The sequence below is a fragment of the Halichoerus grypus genome, chromosome 11 (assembly GCF_964656455.1).
Source record: "Halichoerus grypus chromosome 11, mHalGry1.hap1.1, whole genome shotgun sequence".
Lineage (NCBI taxonomy): Eukaryota > Metazoa > Chordata > Mammalia > Carnivora > Phocidae > Halichoerus > Halichoerus grypus.
Window position 1 is genome coordinate 74,572,917 of NC_135722.1, and position 26,522 is coordinate 74,599,438.

The 26,522-nt window shown below is 37.1% G+C and overlaps 1 protein-coding gene across 5 annotated transcripts in view; it reads right to left on the minus strand.

Annotated features, from left to right (window-relative positions):
• The window catches only part of MRE11 (MRE11 double strand break repair nuclease), a 78,076-nt gene that overhangs the window by 40,804 nt on the left and 10,750 nt on the right, over window positions 1-26,522 (minus strand). For all 5 annotated transcript variants that reach the window (XR_013442522.1, XR_013442520.1, XR_013442521.1 and 2 more), the window contains 9 exons: window positions 20,288-20,375; window positions 19,041-19,182; window positions 15,882-15,996; window positions 11,657-11,842; window positions 10,580-10,751; window positions 9,239-9,319; window positions 5,465-5,591; window positions 3,011-3,111; window positions 1,394-1,567 (listed from right to left, as the gene is read on the minus strand). Coding sequence is in view for 1 of the 5 variants with exons in the window: in XM_036074992.2 (XP_035930885.2) it covers window positions 1,394-1,567; window positions 3,011-3,111; window positions 5,465-5,591; window positions 9,239-9,319; window positions 10,580-10,751; window positions 11,657-11,842; window positions 15,882-15,996; window positions 19,041-19,182; window positions 20,288-20,375 (1,186 nt within the window). In the remaining 4 variants the exon portion in view is untranslated. The remainder of the gene's footprint in view (window positions 1-1,393; window positions 1,568-3,010; window positions 3,112-5,464; window positions 5,592-9,238; window positions 9,320-10,579; window positions 10,752-11,656; window positions 11,843-15,881; window positions 15,997-19,040; window positions 19,183-20,287; window positions 20,376-26,522) is intronic.

A 26,522-nucleotide genomic window follows, 5' to 3' on the forward strand; every position in this document is an offset into this window, starting at 1 on the left:
TAAGAGTTCTTTCTCCTATGTTATCTCCTAGGAGTTTCATAGTTTTATATTTACATTTGAGTGGGATGATCACGTTTTATTTCTGGTACTTAATGGAGAAATGCATCCCTGCCAAAAATTTACGAACCCCATATACCCAGTGTACTTGGCATGGAATATTACTAGTTGCATACTGACATCATAAGGTTGTAAGAGAACCATGTTGACTAATTAAAAGCACTAAAATCAAAATCAAAGGGATTGAGTTTTAAAAATAATGTTTTGTTCTGCTCAGAGGGAATCTAGATACAGAAAATGATCCCCTATAATCCCATTACCTGAATACAATAATGTTTGGAATATTTTTTTTCATTCTTTGCACGTACACACACACTCACATATAAAATAAAAATCACTGGAATCATAGTGTATACAGTTTTAAATCTATGGCGTTCTTTCCCCACGTAACATTGAAAATATTTCTCCACGTTCTTCAAAAGTGTTATTTTTAATAGCTGCACAATATCTAGTGTATATGTGTCAACATTTACTTCATCAAAACATTTTCCAAATTTTCCCACTGCAGACAACACTTAGATAAATTACTCCATACACAAATTTCCACCTCACTGTTGTCTTGGGAAAGGGCTGAGTTAAAGGAGAAATCTTAAGCCTCTTGATAAACACTGACAATCTGCCTTTCAATGCAGCAGCTCAAACTTGATACTCCCAATAGCAGCATACTACTTTTCTCAAATTGCTGTCACTCTGACAAAAAATACATTTGAGTTCCTTTGAACACCATTTTCATATGCTTATTACCATTTGTTTTTCTTTTGTGAACCACTTATTCATGTCTTTGTTCATTATTTCTACTGAAATGTTTACTACTTTTCTTAACATTTACTAAGGTATTTTAATATTATGAGTATCAACCTTTCTTCTGCCCACATACAAGTATGTTCTCCATGTCAATACATTTTGGTTTTTGATAATCTGACATGCAAACATTTACAATTTCTACGCAGTCAAACCTAAAGAGCTTCTCTGATCCTTCCACTGCTTTTATGCTTAGAGATGAATTTGAATTTCTAGATGAAATTCAAAATTTCAAACAAAACTAACTAAAAAATTGAAAAGAACAGAAGTTTTCATCCTGTAAGGTTCATCTTAAAGCATTTTCAAGAGAAGATCCTATCTATGGAGAACAAAGCTAACATTTAATGGATTTCAATCATGTTTAAGATTCTGTTCCAGACCTCTTCTACTTTAATCCTCATTTTACGAACTCAATTTTATAGATGAGGAAACTAAACAAATCAAAGAAGTTAAACAGTGGTTTAATAGAAAGAAAAGTCAAAGCTACTCTTAAGGAGAGAGTGTCTAACTAGCTTCTCCACCCCAAACTGGTTACCTCTTCATCGATTTTATCTTCTAGGCCATCAATATGACGCTGTTTAAGAAATCGCTGTGTTTTTTCCAACTGGTATTTCACTAATTCCTCTATGGCGTCTTTTTCTTCCTTGTCCACAAATTCTTGTACTGCTTCACCCATTCCCCTTTCTGTTAGAAGTGAGAGCTGCACATTCTGTAAAAGAGGTACAAATCACTGGATGCAGAAATCAGTATCTATTCCTTACCAAATAATTCTATATAAGCAAGGAAAATTAGAGTATAATGTTACCAGGGGGAAAAGACAAAAAAGTTATCTAGTTGCTGAAGGGAAAACAAAACAAAACAAAACAATGGACAGTAAGTAAGCCTACTAATAAATTTTATGAGCCAGAAAAAGTCAAGTAAAAATAAGAAATGGGAGTAGTATTTAAGACAGGTGGGAATGCAGAGGACTGAGTAGTTGTGATGTAGAGTCCCGAAATGGTAGCTGATGATTAAGAGATTAGGTTAACCAGTGTAGTGGGCAGAGTAACAGCCCCCTAAAGATGTCCACATCCTAATCTCTGGGCTGTGAACATGTTACATGACAAAGGAAAACTACGGCTGGTTAGAGATGGAATTAAGGTTGCTAATCAGCTGGCTGTGCAATCAGGAGATTACCAGGGACTGTGCAGATGGGCCCAGTGTAATCATGAGCATCCTTAAAAGTGGAAGAGGGAGGCCAAAGGAGGGAGCTGGAGGGAGATCAGACTGGGTGAAAATGGCCAGAGAAATGTAATACTGCTGGCTTTGGAGGTGGAAGGAGGAGGCTATCAGCCAAGAAATGTGGACACCTCTAGAAACTGGAAAAGATAAGGAAATGGATTTTCCCCTAGAGTCTCCAGAAAGGAACACAACCCTGCTAACACCTCAATTTTAGGCCAGTGAGACTGGTGTCAGATTTCTGACCTACAGAACTGTAAGATAACAAATGTGCGTTATTTTCAATTATTAAGTTTTATGTGGAAATTTGTTTCAGCAGTAATAGGCAATTAATAGAACCAGATCTTAAAGTGGCACAAACTCATGACAATGAAAGTAGCCTCACCATCCTGTGTCTGTCTTAATAAAGTAGTTCTGAAATTACATCTAGATGCAAGAGAGGTAAATCCTGGATTCAGAAACATGCAGTAGAGGGCGTCTTGGTGGCTCAGTTGGTTAAGCGACTGCCTTCAGCTCAGGTCATGATCCTGGAGTCCCGGGATCGAGTCCCACATCAGGCTTCCTGCTCAGCGGGGAGTCTGCTTCTCCCTCTGACCCTCCCCCCTCTCATGTTCTCTCTCTGTCTCTCTCTCTCTCATTCTCTCTCTCTCAAATAAATAAAATCTTTAAAAAAAAACCATGCAGTAGAGATAAAAAGGAAGAGCAAAACAACAGTAACAATAATAGTCACAATAATAACACCATTAATTAAGCACTGATTTTTCTTGATGAAGAGTAATCAGAAGTGAATATAATTAATTGCTGTCCCACTTAGTTCATGGAAACATTGTGAGGATCCCTTTTGTTTGAAATATCAATTGTACATATCCCAAATTAAAGTCGGTTATCCTCAGAGAGCCATGCTTCAACATGTAGGCTGTAACTAAGAAATTACCTTCTCTGCAGTCTGAAAATACTGTTTTACAAGGTCTTCTACTCTTAGGGTTGTTCCTTCTGAAGGTTTTGTGATGAGCTTCCCAAAGTTGATCTCTTCTCCTGGAAAAAAGAAGTCCGTGGAAAAATAGTATTTTCTGTGACAGTGTAAAAGTGCCCCAACTCATGGCAGGTTTGGTTCAGTACAGGAGGTATGGCCAAACTTGATTAATGATCAGCTTGCTCAACGTGGCAAATTTTGAGGAAAAACATGGCATTATTGCTAACAGCCGCAGTCTTTTCCTCAAAATGTGTATTTCTTTTCCTATCTCCAAGTCTTGGCTCCTATAGCTACTCTCAAAGGGTGATCTTCAGACCTCTGTTCTCCAAGACCATTTCAGGGAATGCTCAGGGCCAAAACTTTCGTAACGACACCAAGATGCTATTTACCTGTTCCGCTACACTGCCATTTGCCCTGATGATACAAAAGCAATTGTCGGTACAATCGCTGGTTCCTTATTATAAGTCAAGGCAATGGCTTGGAACTGTACAACACTCACCACCACATCCGCACAGCTCAAAGCAAAACAAAGAAAGCCAGTTTCACTTAAGAATGTCCTTGATGAAACTGTAGAAATTATTCATTTAATTAAATCTCAGCCCTTTTTAATATTCTGTGAGACAAATGGGATGTATGCTTACAGCACTTTTGCTGCATTCCTAAGCAGGAGAACTGTCTCACACATAGCAGGTAAAGAATACAATGAGTACACGGTAGGAAGCCAAGAAGCCGAGGGTCCAGGACCTACTCTGCTGATAATCTTTGTCAGGAAAACAAATATTAACTGTCTAGTGGATGTTGGACCTGGCCATGAAAACACAATGGTGAAAAGACAGGATCCCTGCCTGTAAGAGCAAATGATTACAATAAAGGTGGGAAATGCTACGAGAGGTAAAAACAGAGAGTATGACACACATAGAAGAAATAACCTAATTCTTCTCAGGGAAGGTTGAAAATAATGTGCAGGTATCAAATGCAGCTATCATTTGAATCAAGACTTGCCGAATGAATAAGATTCACTAAGCAAAACAGGAAAAAGAAAAAACTACTTGAGGCAGAGGGAAAACTATGTGCCATGGCCTGGAGGGTTAAGAAGCACAACGTTCAGTGTGTTTCTTGCAAAGTGTTGAAGACAAGTGAACGGAAATCTTTTTCAAATCTCAAGACAGTAGAATTAATACAACTTCCTAAGTACGATCACTACATTTTACGATGCCAGATACTATGTTTAGACTATTTACACACATTGTATCATCTAATCCTCACCAGGACTCTATGAGGCAGGCTCAGTCATTATCCTGATTTCACAGGCAAGAAGATCAAATAGAGAGCTTACGTAAATTGTACAATGTCACACAGGTACTTGAGAAGTAGAGCTGACCAAAATAACAAAAAATGCTTTCAATAAAACACGCAAAAGGGTTATTGTTTCCACTTAGCAATTTATGTTTAAACCAAAAAGGAATCATTAGAACAAAACTGACTATGTATGAAACTCAAGTAATAACGTACCAGTTCTATATTCTGTATTATTATGAACACTACACCCATAAAATCTCAAGGGATTGATAAGGATGGACAATCAAAGTAAACCACTATCAATGAGTAATTAAAGTTCATAGCATAAGAAAATAATTATCTGATAAGGATTTTTTCCTAAAAGAGTATTTTATGAGTTCCATTTAAATATCTGAACGAATGTTTCAGGTTGAGTTAACAGCACACAGAATTTGGTCACAATTTGACACTGAAAATCGAAGCTTATTAATAAAAAAAACCTAAGTAGCTTTACCTATAAAACAAGGGCCGTATTTTTCTATAAAAATTCTCTGACTTAATAGCTTTAAGAAAAGGCTCTATATTTAATATGATCAACATTTCTTATAAAAAGCATTATTTCAGCTGGATGGCCTATTTTTATAAATGCACTTAAAATAAGGGCAATTAGTTTTTATGAAATTTAATTAGGAATTAATTATCTGATCATGAGAAACAACAAACTATGAGATACTTCTTATTCCAAAAGACTGCAGTCTTCCTAAACCCTCTATACTCGAAAGTTGAAATATTTGATGCAAAATTTGAGTATATTCTCTGAACACTAATAATGTATAGTCAATAATATATATTTTGAGCAATAAATCTTTAAAGTCCGTGTGCACTGTTACTCAGCAGCACTGTTTTTAAAAATTACATCTCCAGAGAAAGCCTTCCCTTTCTTTACTGTTATCCACAGGTTTAAAATGATTGCTAATTTTTAGAAGACATGCGATTTAATTATTCCAACTGCCAGCTTAAGATACTAGAAATCATCATATAAAAATATTTTCATCATTTTCTATTTCTTTTACTAAAGACTGATTTTTTTAAACCCTATAAAAAGCATTTTTTAATTTGTGAAAATAACTAGCTTACCCGTGTTTTTCTTTTGTTCTTTATGTCTGAAAAAATGGATAACATCTTTTGGATTAGCTACCCGATCCACAAATTTCTGGCTAAAGCGAAGAACACTGAAAGGCTCAAAACCTCCACTATAGTCCACCTGGAAATACAAAATAAGCTATTAAGGCCTAGAATAGTTTACCAATTTCATTATTTATGCTTATGCTCAATACTTTAAAGCTAATATATGTTCTACAATTCATGTTAAAGATCATGATGGTGTTAGACCTTTTATTCTGTTGAGAAAACAAAGCTTCAAAGGTTTATGAGTTTACACGAGACATTTTGCACGATGGACCCAAGATACATCAAGAATTCCCACAAGGTCTGAATGTTTACATCCCCCTATGATAACATTAAGATAAAAGCCTAGGCACTGGGAGTACCACCAGGAAAGGAGGTGAGATTTCTAAACATAAATACTTAAACTTTCAAAACAGAAAGAAAATTCTCTCCTAAAATAAAATGCCAGCCCTAGATGCATTAGTTAATTGGTCTATCATCTTAGGGGTATACTTTCACACTAACAAAGAAATGCTGGAAAAGCCATGCAGGAAAAGAAACCAATGTGTTAGCTTTGAGAAATGATTACCTTCAAAGCACAGTATCTATTTAGAAGTCACAGTCCCTCTCAAGGCAGGCTCTTTCTAAGTTAAGAAATTTATAGTCATACAGAGACCTTTCCAAAGAGAAATGCATACTACATTTTTTTTTTCCCAAGAGATAATAATCATTTCCCTAAACTAGCTGTTCTAAAAACAGACTCTGGGAACCAGCATCGTACCGCATCACTGGCCTATCCAAATTCCCCTAACCTCCACCCAGTTTACACTATTCATCACACTTAGCACTGGCTGGCATTTTGCTGCTACCTATTTTTTATGTCTCTCCTCACACCTCCACCTCCCATAAGCCCCATAAATTCAAAACCTCCTCTGTTTTATCATCACTGTGTCCCCCAGCATGCAGAACAAAATGTACTCAAAAAGTATTTGTTTACTGAATCATAAAATTAGTGAGAGCCCCCTACTTGATACAATGTACTTTTGGACTATTACTAATGAAAATACCTACTCTTTTGTTTCATGAATGATTTAATAATTCACTGTGTTTAGCAAAAGGAATGTCAATTTTCTATTTAACTGTACTTGGTTCTAATGGTATTAGGCGGACATGGATGAGAAACATGGGATCTTTTGCCCAGATAAAGAGAACTATGTGGTTCTCCCAAAGCAACTATGTATTACATCTCTACAGCAACCATGTTATAAAACAGAAAATGCTAAATGCTCAGGTTATTGGGTCTCCCCAAAACTCTTCTATACATTTTATCAATGATACTCCAGCTTAGGTTGATTTGTAAAATTTTCTGCTCCCAAGAGTCACAAAACTCGTTCACTAAGCAAACTTTACTGAGGAGTCCACAATGTGCTAGGCATTCTGCTAAGGGCCAGGGATACAGCCATAAAGAAGTATAATCTTGGCTGTCAAGAAATTCACAAGCTGACTGGGAGGACAAACATGTAAATAAATAAGTACAAGCAGAATGGGAATGGTACTTAACAAGTACATACAAAGCAGACCGAGGGCACAAAGGTAGAAGCACTGATTCTGAAGGGAGGTCAAGACAGGCTCTTGGAAAAGGGGAAAGCTTTAAGTGGATGTTGAAGAAGATGCTATGGAAGGAGAGAAGCACATTCCACACAGCAGGATCAGCATGGGCGAAGGTACAAAAGAGTGAAATAAACTCCACTGGACCCAGAAACAGTAACTTTTAGTCTAATATAGCTGGAACTTAGTAGGTTCTCGCAGAAAAAGGAGGTAGAAGCCAAAGAGGTCAGTTTTGACCAGGTCATGTAAACCCTTGAATGCCATGCAAGACTTGTTCCTATTAGCACTAGGGGATCATTAAGTCATTTTCAACAGGAAAGACATGCAAGATTGTGTTTTACAAAGTCTTTTTACAAAGATGACTTTGGCATTAGTGTGAAGAGGCTAGAGGTGGGGGGGGAGGGAGAAACTGAAGGCAGAGTCAGGAAGGAAGCTGCATTTATAGGCCAGATAAGAGAAAATCAGGGTTCAACTTCAGCAATGACAATGGGATAGACAGAAAGGACCAGATTACTTACTGTGCAACAGGTAATATTTAATTCATTTTGATCTTGTAAATCTACGAGGTACAAACCAAGGGACAAAAGATCCAACTGTTCAAGGTCATATAGTAACCCAGGCATTCTGGCTCTCAACTATACCCTTTATCTTCACAGTATATATCCCAGAGTTTCTCAAATTTTAATGTGCATACAAATCTCTTAGGGATCTTGTTAAAATGCAATTCAGTGGGTCTGATATAGGGCCTGAGATTTTGCATTTTAAAAAATTTCCCACATGAGGGGCGCCTGGGTGGCTCAGTCAGTTAAGCTTCTGACTTGTGATTCTGGCTCCAGTCACAATCTCAGGGTTGTGAGATCGAGTCCCTCATTGGGCTGACCGCTAGGCATGGAGTCTGCTTGGGATTCTCCCTTGCCCTCTGCTTCTCCCTCTCACTCTCTCTCCCCCTCCCTCTCTATAAGTAAATAAATAAATAAATAAAAGCAGTAATTGTTTCCCAGGTGATGTCAGTGCTGTTTTGATTATTCCTTGAGTACCAGGCTTTGGGGCGTGGGGGTGGGGGTGGCTCTTGGACCTCAACAAGGAGGTCTAAGCTGGAGGTAGAGATGTGGGCATCATCACTCTATAGGTGGTCCTTAAAGCCATATGCCTAGGCTGAAAAGAGGGCTAAGAGAGAGGACGGGTCAAACATAAGTCGAAGATAAGAAAGCCAAAGAGTGATTCAGCCAGATGAAAACAAGCTACTCACTTTGACAACTGAACATCTTTTCTACCTGAGCCTTGTTTATAGTGGACTGAGGAACAGAATGTTAAATGAGTAGGAAGGGCTATGTATTTCGAGGGGTTTGGAAGAAAATAAAAGACAGGTGCAGAACTAACTGAAGGAAAAGGCAGAGGGACAAAAAAAAAAAAAAAAGAGAGACCTGTTACTTTTTTTATATGATGATGGAAACAAATAAGTAGGTTTCCAGGCATAGGAAGCACTTCAATTTCTTTAAATTTTTTAATACTCTAAAATACTTAATTCTTTCCACATATTTCTCAAGCACTTGCTATTTGCCAGAACTGTTCTGAGATCTCTGGATACATTAGTTAACAAAATTCACAAAGTTCCATGCTCTCATGGAGCTTACAGTTTTGTAGTTGAGGACACACGATAACCAAAATAAATACATTGCATATAGTAGGTTAAGAGGATGTGTTGTGGAGAACAAAGAAAAGAACAAGCAGAAGAGGGTAAGTGAAATCAGGAGTGCTGGTGAGCAGATATGGGGGTGCCATCTCATTGGGGGGCCTCACTGAACAGATGAGGGGAGAGTGTGAGAGTAGAGAGCTGCAGGAGGTCACAGGGAGTGAGGGGAGAGAGAGAGTAAAAGATGGAGTCAGACTTGGCCAACCTATTAAATAGAAAACAGACTATTCAGAAAATGAAAAAAATAAAAAAAAATCAAATTTATCAGAATCAAACTATGATTAAATCAAATCCTGACAGCTTTATTATTTCTGGTGCCAGATGGTGATTGCTTTTATTACTGTATATACTCTTCTTACTAATTTTTTTTAAAAAATTATGTAAACTGTGTAGTACTACCCTCTGAAAATCAATAAAGTTTAATTTATCTACATAGGACTTACTCGCAGTCGTATAAGAGGCTTCTCTGGCTGTCGAGAATTTCCCAGACGTTCTCGTTCAGCATTTTCAAGCATTTCTTTAATCTCAAAATAAAAATATTGTCATGACTTGGGGGAAGGACACTACTCTAGTGGGTAGAGGTCAGAGAGGACATTGTTGAACTCCTACAATGCAACCTCCCACAACAAAGGATTACCCAGTCTAAAATGTCAGTTGTGTCAAGGCTGAGAGACCTGACATAGGCCTGACCAATCAATCCATTTTCCACCTCCCAGGGACACACACATGACCTCAGTCTAACAGAAAGCAGTGCTAGGAGTTGATCTGGAATGACTGGGAAAACAGGTTCTTTCTGCTCTAAGGACTTTGTGAGTCTGGGGGCCACCCGGTGGACATACTGTCCTCAGGGTGAAGCTTCAGACAACTACCTACAGAGTGGGTGTCATGGGGGCTAAACACAGAAACTGCAGTCTTAATATGAGTTTTTGGGTCTAGTCCTCTTGAAACCAGCATACTCTTCAACTTTTCAGCTATGTGAGTTACATGTTGCCAGGAAGGCCGTGACACTGGGTGAGTGATTTCATCTAAGGTTCGGTTATTCTTTCCATAAAATGCAGATGACAGGCTCTACCTACCTACAGCACTGTTGAGTGGATTAAATGCAAAATGCTATCAACAGTGCCCAGAATATATGAGCGATCGATGAATATCAGTGATAATTGTAAGAATTACAAGCAATTAATGGTATTAAGCTGTCAATTTACATATTATCAAGTGCATTTGCGCAACTTCAGCAGCAGCTCTAGAATTTCTCAGAAGTTCAGGGGTGGCAAATCCGCATGGAAGGTGAGGTATGGTGCTTATGCGGAAGCTACAAGGCGCATAGCAGACACATTTAAAGATTTCATATGGGGTACCTTTCAGGGTGAAAGGGATGCTTAACAGAGATTATTAGAGATGCTAAGGCTTTCCTCATTCTCCACAGTATCCTCCCATTCCCAGTCAAAGCCACCACCTGCTTTCATAAATAAAATGAACAAATTATCAAATCAGAATAAAAACAAAGAAAAGATTATGTGTAGGTTTTCGAGGAAGAGGAATGGAACTGGGAGGGGGCTTAATTAAACAAAGTTTCTTCTACCTTTAACATTCTTCCATCTCCAAGACTAAAAAAATGTCTTTGATACAATTAAACTCATTTATGGAACAGCAGTGCTTCCTTATGGGCTTCATGAGACTGTAACAAGTACAAAGACTTCTTCCACTCTACGGAAGTATTTAATTCAATGTAAATCAACTCTCAGCTAAAGCAGATCTCATTGACCTTTATCTAGAGGAATTACCTTCTCCAAACAGAAGCTCTGTATGGCCTGGGTTACTTTAGGATTATCTGGGTTAAAAATGTCTGGATGATCAGCCAGAACAATATCCTCCATGAAAAACTGCCGCACTGTGTGAAGAGGAATTTTCTGCATATTCATCTTCCTTCCTTTTATACGCAGCAAACCGACATGTCTGAAATGAGGAGGGAAATGAAAGCCTAGTCACTCTGTGAATTTTCTTGGGAAAATGTGCACACCAAAACTATCGTTATCTCTAAGTTCCTACAAAATATTTCTCTATAAAATCATACTCTTAAAAAAATTTTTTAACAACTTAATGTTTTATCACCGGAAAAAAATGTTAACATTCTTCCCCAGAATAAAATCCACTTATCCCTCCCTGCCTAAACAAATAAACACTTCAGTGAGGGAAGACAGACCGACAGTAGGCAGGACATAATGTTACCAGGACTATGACAGTAGTATCGATGGTACAGACTATCACACATATATAGATTATGCGTGAGTATATACGTACACACACATGCATAAAATGAATTAGCAGAACTCTGAAGAAAAAAAGCCAAACTTACATCCTACCATATTCTTTAAACCTATTATTATCATAACAATCAAAATCTGAGTGGATTCAAAAGGTGAAATCCATTATAAAAACTGGGCTTAATCACTGTTAACTACTTTATCATATAATTCCCCTAAAGAATTAAAAGAAATGAGATATGCTATAATGTTGCATTTATAACCAGAAAAATCTCAATTAAATGGCTTTAGGTGAATTTGTTTATAAATGGACTTTGTGAAATTAGTAATCATCATCCATAGCACTCTAACTTGAAATTTAATTGGTAAAAGTGTTAGCCCCGAATATGTCTAATGAGCAGCAAAATCATTAACACTACTGGGACGCTATCCTGTTGAAAATGGCTTTAAGATCTGGGAAAATAGTAAGACTACATCAAATAACTAATCTTCATAAAGAAATGTATCATATGAAAAACCATCAGTACTTTGAACCTGTAGGATGATTATAGCAAGAATTTCATTTTAATTGATTTGCAAAACAAAACAATTACTTACTTCTTTACAGCTTCTCCTGGGGAAAGAGAAGTAACCACTGAACTTCCAGGTTGTGATACATAAAAGAGCTGTTGTTCATTTTTGGTTGGAGCTATTTTACACTCATGTTCATGGCCCCAGATAACAAGATCAATGAAGTCATCCAAAAATTGTTCTGGAATGAAGTTAGTACTTCCGTGTTTACTCCTATACCAAGATTTTAAAAAATAAATATAAATGTCCAGAGATATAGAAACACTTCATAGCAAGCAAAGCTGTACAGATCTTTCTTTCTCCATTCATTAAAGCCTTATTACATCTCTTATTTGTGCCAGAAACTATTCAAGGGATTAGGGGTGCAAAGATAACACCTAATTCCTCCCCTCAAAAGGTTTACAAACTTGCAGGACACAGACAAGTAGGAGCTGCAAGAGAGAAACTGGTCAATTCTACACTGAGAGGCAGATTGCAAAAGGTTTTACAGAGGGAAAGTCAGAAAAGCATGCACTCCATCAACAGTGTGGCTGAGCAGAATGAATGCAGGGAAGAGCTGGGAGTGAAATCAGAAAAGCAGCAGTACGAGTTCTATCAATAGTGAAAATGTATAAATCGCTTTGATTATATGTAAGGTGGGGGGGGGGGGCGGCCAGAAAATGAAAGTGAGTTAAGTCTAAACTTTGTAGAATAAAAACAAATTTCTAAAGATGTCCAGCCATTTTTTAACATGTTTGTTTACTGATAAGAATGGGAGTTAAGAATTTCAGTCTTACATAAGAGATGAGTTTTCAATATTAAATAAAACATTGTATGAAGATTTGCAAACTCCGGTTTTATACCTAGATTAGTTGTCATTATTAAAAGATATGTGAAAACCCAAAGTGAGGAAAGACAAGAAGGAAGTTTTCCCTAACACTGACTTTATCACTGGGAATTTAAGTAAAAGTGATCAAATACTTCAACCTAGCATTCACTTAAGGCAAATCAATATTCATTCATTCAAGAACATTTCCTGCAGGTCTACTCTGTGCCAGGTGTCCCAGGCCTCTTCTAGATACTGGAGACACAGCAGGGAACAAAGTCCTTGCTAGTGGGGGAGTACGTACATGTGTGTGCATGTGTACTCATACATAATCTGTCAGGTGGTGGTAAGTGCTATAAAGAGAAATAAAGGGAGAAGTGACACAGAACGGGAATGTTACTATGCAGAGGGTGGTCAGGATAGGCCGCTCTGCCAGGCGACACATGAGCAGAGAACCACACAAGGGATCAAGCATGCAAGGGAAGAAAGTCCTCGGCAGAGGGCTGAGTCCTGGACAGAGTCCTACAGCAGATCGATGGCAGAGGTGTTGAAGTGGTAATGTATTCAGTGAGTTCAAGGACAGCAAGGAGAGGAGCATGGTAGAGCAGAAGGAATGCAAGGAAGAGCTGAAAGTGAAATCAGAGAAGCTGCAGGCTCGTGTATCTAGGGATATTTTTATGTAAAAAACGTCTATCTAGGGTATGACATAATCACAGTTACTGAAGAAACACAGAATAACTTGAATACTATATGACACAACTGTGCCTTCATAGAGCACCGACTCTTCATGGAAGAGGGAAGATTATGCTGGTGGGCTGACTCTGATTTGTGACTTAAAAGTTGACCAAAACATCCCTATGGAAATATTTTGTATGATAAGGTGCTCTTCTACTTCAGAGTCTACTTTCTTTTTCAGCCAGAGAAAGAAACCGGCCCATGTATAGACACAAATTGGAAATAAAGTAAAATATTAAAATATAAAAGGCTCCTGAAAAGTCACTCACTAGGACAAACCCTGTTTTTTAAAAGTCCATGAAAGCAATAAAAAAGTACGTAAGAATGGAGAAGGTGACAAATGAGCCTAACAGTATTACAAAAGAACTGCATAATCATGTTGAAGGGGCTGGGGGAAAAGGAGATGGCCTAAGTAAGTCCAGAAGTGGTGTTTTAACTAGATATAGTAAGGCTAAAGACTAAAATAACTTATGTAAACACTAGTTGGCAAATTTGTTTCTCATGGGTACAGGTCAGCAATTTTGAAATTACCTTATATGTCAACCAAAATTGAAAAAATTAAGTAAATATATTATAGATAATATGATCCAGGTTTCTGTTAGAGAAAGAACTCCCACATAAAAAAAGGGAGAAGAAAAAAAAATGAACCCTGTCGGGCTGGGTTAGAATAACTACAAACTCATGCTTGCCTGTGTGTTTTTAACAAACACAGATGTGTATTCACAGGTTAGGATATATACACATATTTCCTTAACTCTGATCACTGAGGGCTGAGAGAGTCCCAGCTGCAACAAGCACATCTATCGGCCATATCTGGGTTTCTAAATACTGTTCTCCAAAAAAGGCAATCAGGGCTCCACGGAAAAGTGGTTGATTCCAGGGCTAGGGTACAAAATACAAGATGAGCCTGGAGCATCTTGTGGTACCAGAAAATGAAGGACATGATCAAAAATAAATAAATAAAAAGGAAGAGGGCATGATGAAAGGACAAAGAGGCTAAAATACAAGAACTCTCAATGGTCAAAACTGGAACAATTAGAGCAACAACAACAACAAAAAACCTGACAGTACTGGATTATAACTCAAAGGATAAAATAAATATCCTTCAAGTCCGTAACAACATAAATAAATGAACAAATAAACGAGAGAGAAGGGACAAATCTTCCTTATAGAAGAATTTCAATTAATAAATGCAGAAAGAATGAGGGAAAATAAAAAACAACAATTGCAACACCACAGTATTCATTGCTGGAAATGAGATCCACCAAAGGATGCTAAAATTAGCGGGCAAAATTTTAAGGCCAAACAGGATATTCATATACCCTCCAAGTATTTTTCCCAAAATATTAATTACAAAATGGAAAATGGGACCTTGACCCTGGAGCAACCTGGCATACACCACCTTCATCAAATGATCAATGTTATCATCACCAGCAACTAACCATTATCAACATCATACTACCCATTCCCATTCCCGATGCTGCCATTCCACCTCTCATTCTGGTTGAAGTTCTTGGAGTCACTTATGATTTTTCCTTCTGACTTTTCCCTACTTTGGGATAGTAGAAAGGGTAGCAGAACTGGGAAGCCCTAAGCGAGTGGAAGAACAAACTCCCAGTGGTGCCAACTTATAGGGAGACCGCACTTACTAAAACCCTGGCCTGCTCCTCCTCCTTTGAAACCCACTGTTTGGGAGCGCACATAAGGCTGCCTCGTAAAGCCTTCTCTTTCACTGGGCACTTAGTGGGCTTTAGTACCAGAGTATTCTGCACTGAATAAATAATCTGTTCAGTAATAAATTATACAATCAGGCCCAAACCCCTTTGGATTCTTCCTTGTAACTTCTCAGGTTTGTCCCTTCCACATCAGTTTCACCGCCATCACTACCGTCATTCCACACTTTAACTGGAGTCACCACACAATACATCCTGCATCGAGTCTTCTGTCCTTTCAATCAGTCCTGCACCCTACCAATAGATCAAACTTCTTCAAAATGCTAACAAAAGGCAGCTGATCTAGCTATATTTAATATATTCTAGAAAAACACCTGATATATGCATCAGGAGATGCATGTAAGAGTATTCACAACAAAAAGGTTTAAAAAAGCAAGACTCTGGAAATAACACAAACATTCACCAACACAAGAAAAACTGTAACTGTACAGATCAGTGAAAATTAATTATGCTTTTAAGCATCAAAATGGATGAATCTTAGTAATATAATGTGGAAAATAATAAGCCAGCTACAAAATACACAGCAGGGTTCCAGTTTAACCAAAACTAAATAAAATACTCGTGAAAGATACAGATGTGATTAAATGATAAAGAAAAGCAACAGACTGATTAAATACAATTAAAAATAGTGTTTCCCTCTGGGTATGTAGAAAGAGATGGGGTCAAGGAAGTGCATGGGATAATGTACTGGTAATGTTCTATTTCTCTGCTGAATTTAAGAGTATTCAATTTTATGGTTATTCTTGTGCCTTATCCATATGTCATAAATATTCTTTACAGATACGATTTATTGGAAACAATTTCAAAATGCAGTCACACAAAGCACATGTAAGTTTTGCATGATCCTGCACTGACAAGTTTCAAAGAATAAGGAACATTTTATGGAAATATGGAAGCCTGGAAACAGAGATTTGAGGAACCTCAGTACTTGACTCAAAAATTTAGAAAAAAAATTTTTTTTCCCAAAGAATACTTTTACCTGTTCTGATGAATCACAAATAAGTTAAACCAAGAGTTCTCATCTTCTTTTGGTCTCAACATTGTTACTTTTTTATTGACGAACATTCGATAGAGCCTTTCATCTGGAATGGAACCTGAAACAGACATTATTTTAAAACTGGTTTCTTACTTGGTTTAAAAATCAATGTTTTCCTTCTAAATTATGTGCTTCTTTAAGTATTTCATTTTCTTATTAGAGATATATTTGAAATCTGGAATCATTATTTACAAATGATTGTGTTCCAGGTTCTTGCATGACAGCTGCTGAGAAGACACTTGTAATTTAAAAAATGTTTCCCATGCCAGGCATACATACCTTCAAAATCTGGAAAACATGGAATGAAAATTTGAAGTTTTCTATGCTTAAATTCTTATTAAAATTTCCAGTAATACTGTTTTTCACTATCCCTTTATTTATTATACATACTTTTGATCTAATATACACATTATAAACTAGAAATGTTAAAAAGGATGAGAATACTTAAATACATTTATTTTTTTATCTCATTCTTTTTAACATCTCTATTTTATAATGTGTGTATCAGATCACTATTCTTATATATATATTTTTAAATAAGGATATTATGCTTTTTATTAATATAATGACTTTTAAATAATTCTTCCTGTACCCCAAAGGATCACCTTAGTCTAGTGGAGAAGGCCAAAAAAACAACTAAATACATAAATTCCACTTTTAAATATCATAAAAGGGAAAAAGGATGCTAAGATGGCAAATATCAGTGGGGGGACAAGTTGCTACTTTATGCAGTCATTAGGGAAGGCCCTGGAAGAAAAGCCAATAATGCAGAAGCCAAGAACTGGAAAAAGTCTAGCTTCTTAAAGAGAATTTCTAGAGTGTGACCAATGGAACAGATGGTGGAATGCAGAACATATAAACTGGAAACAAAAAAGTCAAGACATACGAAGTCCAGGGCATTAGAAGGTTGATCTACTTAGGTGTTGAAGCCTTGAGAATGCTGACAAAATCTGAAAGTAGGTAGGTGAAAAATTTGAGGGGAAAGGGCAGGCAGTTTAGCCAATTAGCCTCAAGGGGGGCAGGGTGTTTATAGACAGGAAAGGAAGTGGCAAGCAGGGAGAAGGGGGATAAGTGATTCCTTCCCCCCACCCCCCTAGCCTGCTTCTGCCTTAAAGTCTGTAAGAAGCCAGAGAGAAGCGTGTGGGACACAGAACCTTAGGGATCAGTCAGTTTCCCTGTAGGTCGGGAGTAGAGAAGAAACGTGAGATGTGGGAATCTGTTAACTGTAGAGAGAGGGCTGGGGTGAGAATGTGGGGTGGGGGGTGGAATCCAGTTAAGGAGAAAAGAACAGGATGAAATGAGAGTTTGGGAGAAAATGGATGACCTGAGCAATGCTCCAGGCAGTGCCTGAGGCATATTGGGATCTGGCTTAGTCTGAAAGTAGGAGATTACCCATTTTCTGCAGATATGATCCCTAGCACGGCAGTGATTAAAATACCTGTTAGCATCTTTTGAAAAAGTATATTTCACTTCTTGCTCTACCACTTGTGAAATCAGACATAACACTCTGATCTCATTTTCCCTCTCTCTAAAATATAGATAACCATGATGCTTTTCTACTTTTTAGAAATCATGAGGGTGCCTGGGTGGCTCAGTCATTAAGCGTCTGCCTTTGGCTCAGGTCATGATCCCAGAGTCCTGGGGTCAAGTCCCACAACGGGCTCCCTGCTCAGCGGGGAGTCCGCTTCTCTCTCTGACCCTCACCCCACTTGTGCTCTCTCTCTCGCTCGCTCTCAAATAAATAAATAATCTTAAAAAAAAAAGAAAGAAAGAAATCATGAAAACTGGACAAAGACTGTAAACGTTCCCTAGGGTAAGTATTTACATAAACCACCCATCATAATTATTCTTTTAAAAAACATATACAAAGAGGGGCTCCTGGGTGGCTCAGTCAGTTAAGTGTCTGCCTTTGGCTCAGGTCATGACCTCAGGGTCCTGGGATGGAGTGCCCAGTCAGGTTCCCTGCTCAGCGGGGTGTCTGCTTCTCCCTCTCCTGCTCCCCCTGCTTGTGCTCTCTCTCAGTTGGGCAAATAAATAAATAAAATCTTAAAAATAAAATATACACACACATACACACAGAGACTTGAATGAAGTAAATAAAGTCTCCTAAGCTTCTATTATATTAAAATCACTCAAAAATATAAAAACTATGTTAAGGCTACAGTGTGAAATTTTTCCTAATTTCTCTCAGGGCCCATGATTTAACATGGAATATAATTTTTAAAATTATACACAATAAAAACAGCAAAGCTATAGCATTCATAAAACAAAGTATCAAGCTGAACTTAATCCAAGGAAGACTCAACAAACAGACTTTGAATGCACTCTAAATTAAATATTCTTTGATTTTTTTGTTCATATGGAATCAAGCTTAGCAAATAGGTTTTTACCTACTGGACACTAAATAAATTGAAGACAGCCATGTTGATAAAGCAAATATTCTGAGCATTACAGATGACAGCTCTGAGCTAGCAACGTCTAACAAAAATACAATGCGAGCCTCTAACGCAGGCCAAATATGTAATTTTAAATTTTCTAATAACCATATTAAACCAAGTAAAAAGAAACAGGTGAAATTAATTTATTTAAGCTAATATATTAATAAGGTATTTTACATTTTTTTCTTAGTCTTGGAAATCTCCTGTGATTTTATATTTACAGCGTATCTCAATTCAGACCAGCCGCATTTCAAGTGCTCAGTATCTACATAAAGCTGGTAGTTATTGTACTGGACAGTGAAGCTTCAGACATTTCAAAGACTTCCAAGATACGAAAATGCAGCTTTTCAAATTACTCTATAATTCTAACATTCAGGATTCTATATCTGAGTCTAAAAGAAAGAAAAAAATCAACAACAGAAACTAAAGGAATTTTTTTTTAACCAAAACTGCTATTAAAAGAAGTATCAAGGGGTAGTGGTCCTTATTAAACACAAAAAATTTCAACCAAAACCTTCTATCATTTTTTATAGTCACTCATCAGGAATAATTAGAATGGCCTCACTTTTTTCCATACATCAACAAATTTAATTCCAGAATTTGATTTCAGTTGTTGTTTAAGCAACTATTTATTGACATAAACAGTAAAATAAAATCATCTTACCTAAGCCATATAGAGCAATTTTTGTGCTTCCTTTTTGGAGCAAAACTGGACTAATGTCTATCTTCTCCACAGACATTGAACGTCCAAAGTGATTTACAAATCCAGCACAACTTAAAATATCTAGGGCGCAGAGTGCGTCTGCCTATGCAAAATATTTTCAAAGAATATTAATGTATATCTAAAAAGAAGTAATCTACATATCACATTATTACCTATTAAAGTATATTCCATATACTAACTAAAACAGATTAAGATAGTGACTTCTCAAAACAAAATTACAATAGCAAAAGTATTTGCTACCTTTCTTCAATTACAAATGACCTACTGCAACTGCAACCACGTGCTAAATACACAGTTAACATTTCATCAAAACTTATGATGTGGGGCGCCTAGGTGGCTCAGTCGGTTAAGCATCTGTCTTTGGCTCAGGTCATGATCCTGGGGTCCTGGGATCAAGCCCCGCGTCAGGCTCCCTGCTCAGTGGGAAGTCTGCTTCTCCCTCTGCCCCTCCTCCTGCTCATACTCAACTCGTGCTCCCTCTACCCCAAATAAATAAATAAAATCTTGAGAAAAAAAAAAACTTATGATGTCTTGGCCACCAAAAATAAAAACCAGGGGCACCTGGGTGCCTCAGTTGTTTAAATGTCCCACTCTTGATCTCAGCTCAGGTCTCGATCTCAGAGGCATGAGTTCAAGACCAGCACTGAAAAATAAATTAATTAATAAAAACCAGCCCTGAATTAAGTGCTTTGTAATATTAAGCAGACCTCTTAAGCCATGGGGAAAAAAAAACTAGGCAACTAATGATTTATGATATTAATGATCAGATAAAACAAAAAGATATTTTAAGTGCAGGACCTCTATTATTGCTTCCCCATCAAACAGGCAATAAGATGATCTAATTTAGATTTAAAACTTTTGATGAGAAATCATTTCCTACAGGTAAGATTTTGAGATAAGAGACACAAACACCAGGTAAACTATAAAGTTTTATACAAATGTTAGGTATTCATTCCTACTCCTGGTTACTTATTGTTAACCTCAGCACTAATGAAATAAAAGCATACCTCACACACCAATTATAATCCAGATTTTAGAAAATTATCTAAAAAGCAGTATAAAAGCTTATATGAATGATACAAAGTCAACTTGACTTTCTGACTCAATTTGACTAAAAATTTCTGGGAAGGACAAGAATGCTTTCCACAAACTAAAGTGACAACAAACTGTAAGAACCCAATAATTACCCCTGTGGGATCATCATGATTGCCATGAATACTAAACACTGGAATCGAAATGTTGAGATTGTCATCTTGGTAGTTCACCCACGGAAACCTTAAAAAAAAAAAAAATTAATGTTTCTATAAAAGACAAAAGCTGTTTTCCCCAATATCCTCCTCTAAAAAAATTAATGCAATTATGGGCAAACTGGATGATATAAGTTGGCAGAAAACCACTAGTTTGGAGCTTTAAAGAAATAAAATGACAGGCAACAATTCATTTCAATTCAAGTTTGAAGTATCTCAAAGTACTACACTTTAAAGAAAACACTGCAATATACGGTATTTGTTAACTGTATGAAAGAGAGTTATACCTAATGGAAAGTAAAGAGGTCTTAAGAATTTTGAAAGCCATATGATACTTTATGTGGAAAATCCCAAAGACTCCACCCCAAAACTGCTAGAACTCATACAGGAATTCAGTCAAGTGGCAGGATATAAAATCAATGCACAGAAGTCAGTGGCATTCCTATACACCAACAAGTCAGAAGAAAGAGAAATTAAGGAGTCGATCCCATTTACAATTGCACCCAAAACCATAAGATACCTAGGAATAAATCTAACCAAAGAGGCAAAGAATCTGTACTCAGAAAACTATAAAATACTCATGAAAGAAATTGAGGAAGACACAAAGAAATGGAAAAACGTTCCATGCTCATGGATTGGAAGAACAAATATTGTGAAGATGTCAATGCTACCTAGAGCAATCTACACATTCAATGCAATCCCCATCAAAATACCATCCACTTTTTTCAAAGAAATGGAACAAATAATCCTAAAATTTGTATGGAACCAGAAAAGACCCCACATAGCCAGAGGAATGTTGAAAAAGAAAAGCAAGGCTGGCGGCATCACAATTCCGGACTTCCAGCTCTACTACAAAGCTGTCATCATCAAGACAGTATGGTACTGGCACAAAAACAGGCACATAGATCAATGGAACAGAATAGAGAGCCCAGAAATGGACCCTCAACTCTATGGTCAACTAATCTTTGACAAAGCAGGAAAGAATGTCCAATGGAAAAAAGACAGTCTCTTCAACAAATGGTGTTGGGAAAATTGGACAGCCACATGCAGAAGAATGAAACTGGACCATTTCCTTACACCACACACAAAAATAGACTCCAAATGGTTGAAAGACCTCAATGTGAGACAGGAGTCCATCAAAATCCTAAAGGAGAACACAGGCAGCAACCTCTTCGACCTCAGCCGCAGCAACTTCTTCCTAGAAACATCGCCAAAGGCAAGGGAAGCAAGGGCAAAAATGAACTACTGGGACTTCATCAAGATAAAAAGCTTTTGCAAAGCAAAGGAAACAGTCAACAAAACCAAAAGACAACTGACAGAATGGGAGAAGATATTTGCAAATGACATATCAGATAAAGGGCTAGTATCCAAAATCTATAAAGAACTCATCAAACTCAACACCAAAAGAACAAAGAATCCAATCAAGAAATGGGCAGAAGACATGAACAGACATTTTTCCAAAGAAGACATCCAAACGGCCAACAGACACATGAAAAAGTGTTCAATATCGCTCGGCATCAGGGAAATCCAAATCAAAACCTCAATGAGATACCACCTCACACCAGTCAGAATGGCTAAAATTAACAAGTGAGGAAATGACAGATGTTGGCGGGGATGCGGAGAAAGGGGAACCCTCCTACACTGTTGGTGGGAATGCAAGCTGGTGCAGCCACTCTGGAAAACAGTATGGAGGTTCCTCAAAAAGTTGAAAATAGAGCTACCATATGATCCAGCAATTGCACTACTGGGTATTTACCCCAAAGATACAAAAGTAGGGATCCGAAAGTGTACGTGCATCCCGATGTTTATAGCAGCAATGTCCACAATAGCCAAACTGTGGAAGGAGCCAAGATGTCCATCAACAGATGAATGGATAAAGAAGATGTGGTATATATATACAATGGAATATTATGCAGCCATCAAAAGGAATGAGATCTTGCCATTCGCAACGACGTGGATGGAACTGGAGGGTATTATGCTGAGCGAAATAAGTCAAACAGAGAAAGACATGTATCATATGACCTCACTGATATGAGGAATTCTTAATCTCAGGAAACAAACTGAGGGTTGCTGGAGTGGGGGGTGGGGTGGGAGGGATGGGGTGACTGGGTGATGGACACTGGGGAGGGTATGTGCTCTGGTAAGCGCTGTGAACTGTGCAAGACTGTTGAATCTCAGATCTGTACCTCTGAAACAAATAATGCAATATATGTTAAGAAAGAAAAAAAGAAGAAGAAGAATGTAGCAGGAGGGGAAGAATGAAGGGGGGGAAATCGGAGGGGGAGAAGAACCATGAGAGACGATGGACTCTGAAAAACAAACTGAGGGTTCTAGAGGGGAGGGGGGTGGGAGGATGGGTTAGCCTGGTGATGGGTATTGAGGAGGGCACGTTCTGCATGGAGCACTGGGTGTTATGCACAAACAATGAATCATGGAACACTATATCTAAAACTAATGATGTAATGTACGGGGATTAACATAACAATAAATTTAAAAAAAAAAAGAATTTTGAAAGCCTTTGTATACAGTTATTTGTAGGAGGAGGAGGGATGGAAACACACCCTCTTTGGAATCCAAGATTCAAAATTCCAGCTCTATCACTTACTACTTGTGCAATTTACAAGTCTCCCATCCACTTCGGCCCCTAGTCATCCAGCTCCTCTTCTCAGAGGCAAATGCAATTAGCAACTTCTAGTGTATCTCTGCAATAATGTCCTATACCTTCATTAGCAACTAAATGCACCTCCTTCCTTCTTACACAAATGGTAGCACAATATAGATTTCTGTACCCTGCTTTTTCATTTCATGTTTTAGAAACCATTCTATATCAGTACATAAAGAGCTTCCTTGTGCTTTCTTTGGCAGGACAGTACTTCAACTGAATGGGCTATCATAATGTGTTTAAGTAGTTACCTAACCCATGGACATTTAGAATATTTCTAGTTTTTTTGCTTTACAAATAATGCTACAGTGGGTAATCTTGTACAAAGTTGCCCTTGTGCAAGTATAAGAAAATATCTAGAAGGGAATTAGGTCAAAGGATAAGCATGCATTTGTAAATTTGAAAATACTGCCAATTTCCCTCCATAGAAGTTGGACAGATTTACACATAATATAACAGCAATGCATGAGAGACAACTTTTTCCCTTTATTCTATCAACATAGTAAGCCACCAAGCTTTTAAATTTATGCCCGTGGTTCTAAACCCTAGTGGCATGTTAGAATCATCTAGGAATCTTTTAAGATGTAACAATGCCGATGACACACTCAGAGAGTATTTGACCTGGAGACTGTTATTAGTATCTTTTTTAATACTTCTAGGTAACTACAATGTGCACCCAGAATTGAAAATCACGGATCTATGCCAATCTGACAGGAGAAAAATATCTCAGTAGAGCTTAAGTTTGTATCTTTCTTATGAATGAATTCTATTTTGTATTTTTAATATTCTTATAATATATTTAAATGCCACTTTTTCTGCGAACTATATCCGTATTCTTTACCTACGTTTTTATTCACTCTTGGATTTTTAAAATTGATTTGAAACAGCTATTTATCTATTGGGGAAATTAGACTTTAATTTGCAATGAGTTGCAAATATTCTTCCTAGTTGAACTCTTGACTTTTCATTTTGTTTCAGGCAGTTTTTGCCATGTACAAATTTACTTTTATAAAGACAAACATCAATATTACTTTTATGGCTTCTCAGTTTGTATCATACATAGAAAAGCCTTTCCCACATCTAAATTTTTAAGAAATGTCTAATAGTTTTTTCTAATACATTTATTGAGGGCTCACTTCGGCAGCACCTATACTAATACATTTATTGAATAATCCATGTTTCTCTTGGAGATATGAAACACCACCTTCTCCAAACACTATATTCCTACATGTGTTGAGGCTATTTCTGGAAGCTCTATACTCTTTCACTTATCTGCCTATCAAGTCATGAGTCATATCACATTTTTAATTACTGTAGCATTGCATTTTTTCCAGCTTTATCATGAAATAATTGCCATATGACATTGTGTAACTTTAAGGTGTACAATGTTATTTAAAACACATATATTGCAAAATCACCACTACAGCTAACACTTGAATCATGTCACATAATTACCGTTTCTTTTTTGTGACAAGAATATTTGAAATCTACTCTTAGCAACTTTCAAGTATAAAATAAAATATTATCAACTACAATCACTATGTTGTACATTAGATTCTCGGGACTTACTCATCCTGTAACTGAAGGTTTATACTCTTTGATCAACATCTCCCCTCTTCCCTCAAGTCCTGGCCCCGTTAACCACCATTCTAGTCTGTTTCTGAGTTCAGATTTGTTAGATTCCATACGTTAAGTGATGCTACACGGTACTTTTCTTTGTCTGACTTATTTCACAGAGTAATGCCCTCAAGGTCCATCCATGTTACAAATGGCAAGATGTCCATCTTTCTCATACATGAATAGTATTTCATGTTCATATATACATGCCACATCATCTTAATCCATCTTTATCCTTCATCCATTGACAGGCCCTTAGGTTGTTTCCATATCTTGGCTACTGTGAATTAATGCCACAATGAACACAGAAATGCAGATTATCTCTTCAAGATCCTGTCTGCATTTCTTTTGGATACATATCCAGAAGAGTACTGTTTGATCATATAGTAGTTCTATTTTTAATTTTTTGAGGATCCACTATACTGCTTTCCATTGTGGCTTAGTCAATTTACATTCCCACCAACAGTGCACAAGGGTTCCCTTTTCTCCACATTCTCCTAAACATTGGTTCTCTCTTATCTTTTTGATTTTAGCCATTCTAACAGGTGTGAGGTGATATCTCATTGTGGTTTTGATTTGCATTTCCCAGACGACTAGTGATTTTGAATAACTTTTCATATACCTGTTGGTCATTTGTAGATCTTCTTTAGAAAAATGTCTATTCGGTTCCTTTGCTCATTTTTAATTGATTGGATTTTGCTTTTTTTTTTTTTTTTTTCCTATTGAGTTATATAACTTCTTTACATATTTTGGATGTTAACCCCTTATCAGATATATGACTTTATTATTTTCTTCCATTCCATAGGTTGCCTTTTCATTCTGTTGATGGTTACCTTTACTGTGCAGAAGCTTTTTAATTTGATATAGTCCCACTTGTTTGTTTTTCCTTTTGCTGTCAAATCCAAAAAATCACTGCCAAGAATGATGTCAAGGAGCTTACTCCCCATGCTTTCTCCTAGGAGTTTTATGGTTTCAGGTCTCACATTCAAGTCTTTAATCCATTTTGAGTTGATTTCTGTGTATGGTATAAGAGAGGGGGCAGCCTCATTCTTTTGTATGTGGCTGTCCAGTTTTCCCAATACCATTTATTGAGAGACTGTTCTTTCCTCATTATAGTCTTGGCTCCTTTGTCATAAATTAATTGACCAAATATGCATGGGTTCTGTGCTCTTTAATCTGTTGTAATGACTTACATGTCTGTTTTTATGCCAACACCACACTGTTTTGATTACTACAGCTTTGTAATATAGTTTGACATCAGCAAGGGTGATGGCTCCCCACCTTTATCTTAAGACTGTTTTGGATATTTGGGGCCTTTTGTGGTTCCCCACAAATTTTAGGATTGTTTGTTCTATTTCTATGAAAAATACCATTAGAATTTTGATAGAGATTGCACTGAATCTGTAGATCGCTTTGGGTAATAAGGACAGGTTAACAATATTAATTCTTCCGATCTACAAGCACAGAATATCTTTCCATTTTTTGTCTTTATTTCACCAATGTCATACCTTTCAGCATACAGACCTTTCACCTCCTTGATTAAATGTATTCCTAAATATTTTACTCTTTTTTTTCTTTTCTTATTCTATTTTTTTCTTAATTTCTCTTTCTGCTAATTCATTGTTAGTATATAGAAATACAATTGGTTTTTGTATACTGATTTTGTACCCTGTAGCTTTACTGAATTCATTTATTAGTTCTAACAGTTTTCTGATGAAGTCTTTCAGGTTTTCTATATATAATATTGTCATCTGCAAATAGAGATGATTTTACTTCTTCCTTTCCGATTTGGATGCCTTTTATTTCTTTTTCTTGCCTAACCACTCAGGCTACGACTTCTAATATGATGTTGAATGGGAGGGGTGAGAGTGGGAATCTTGTCTTGCTCCCCATCTT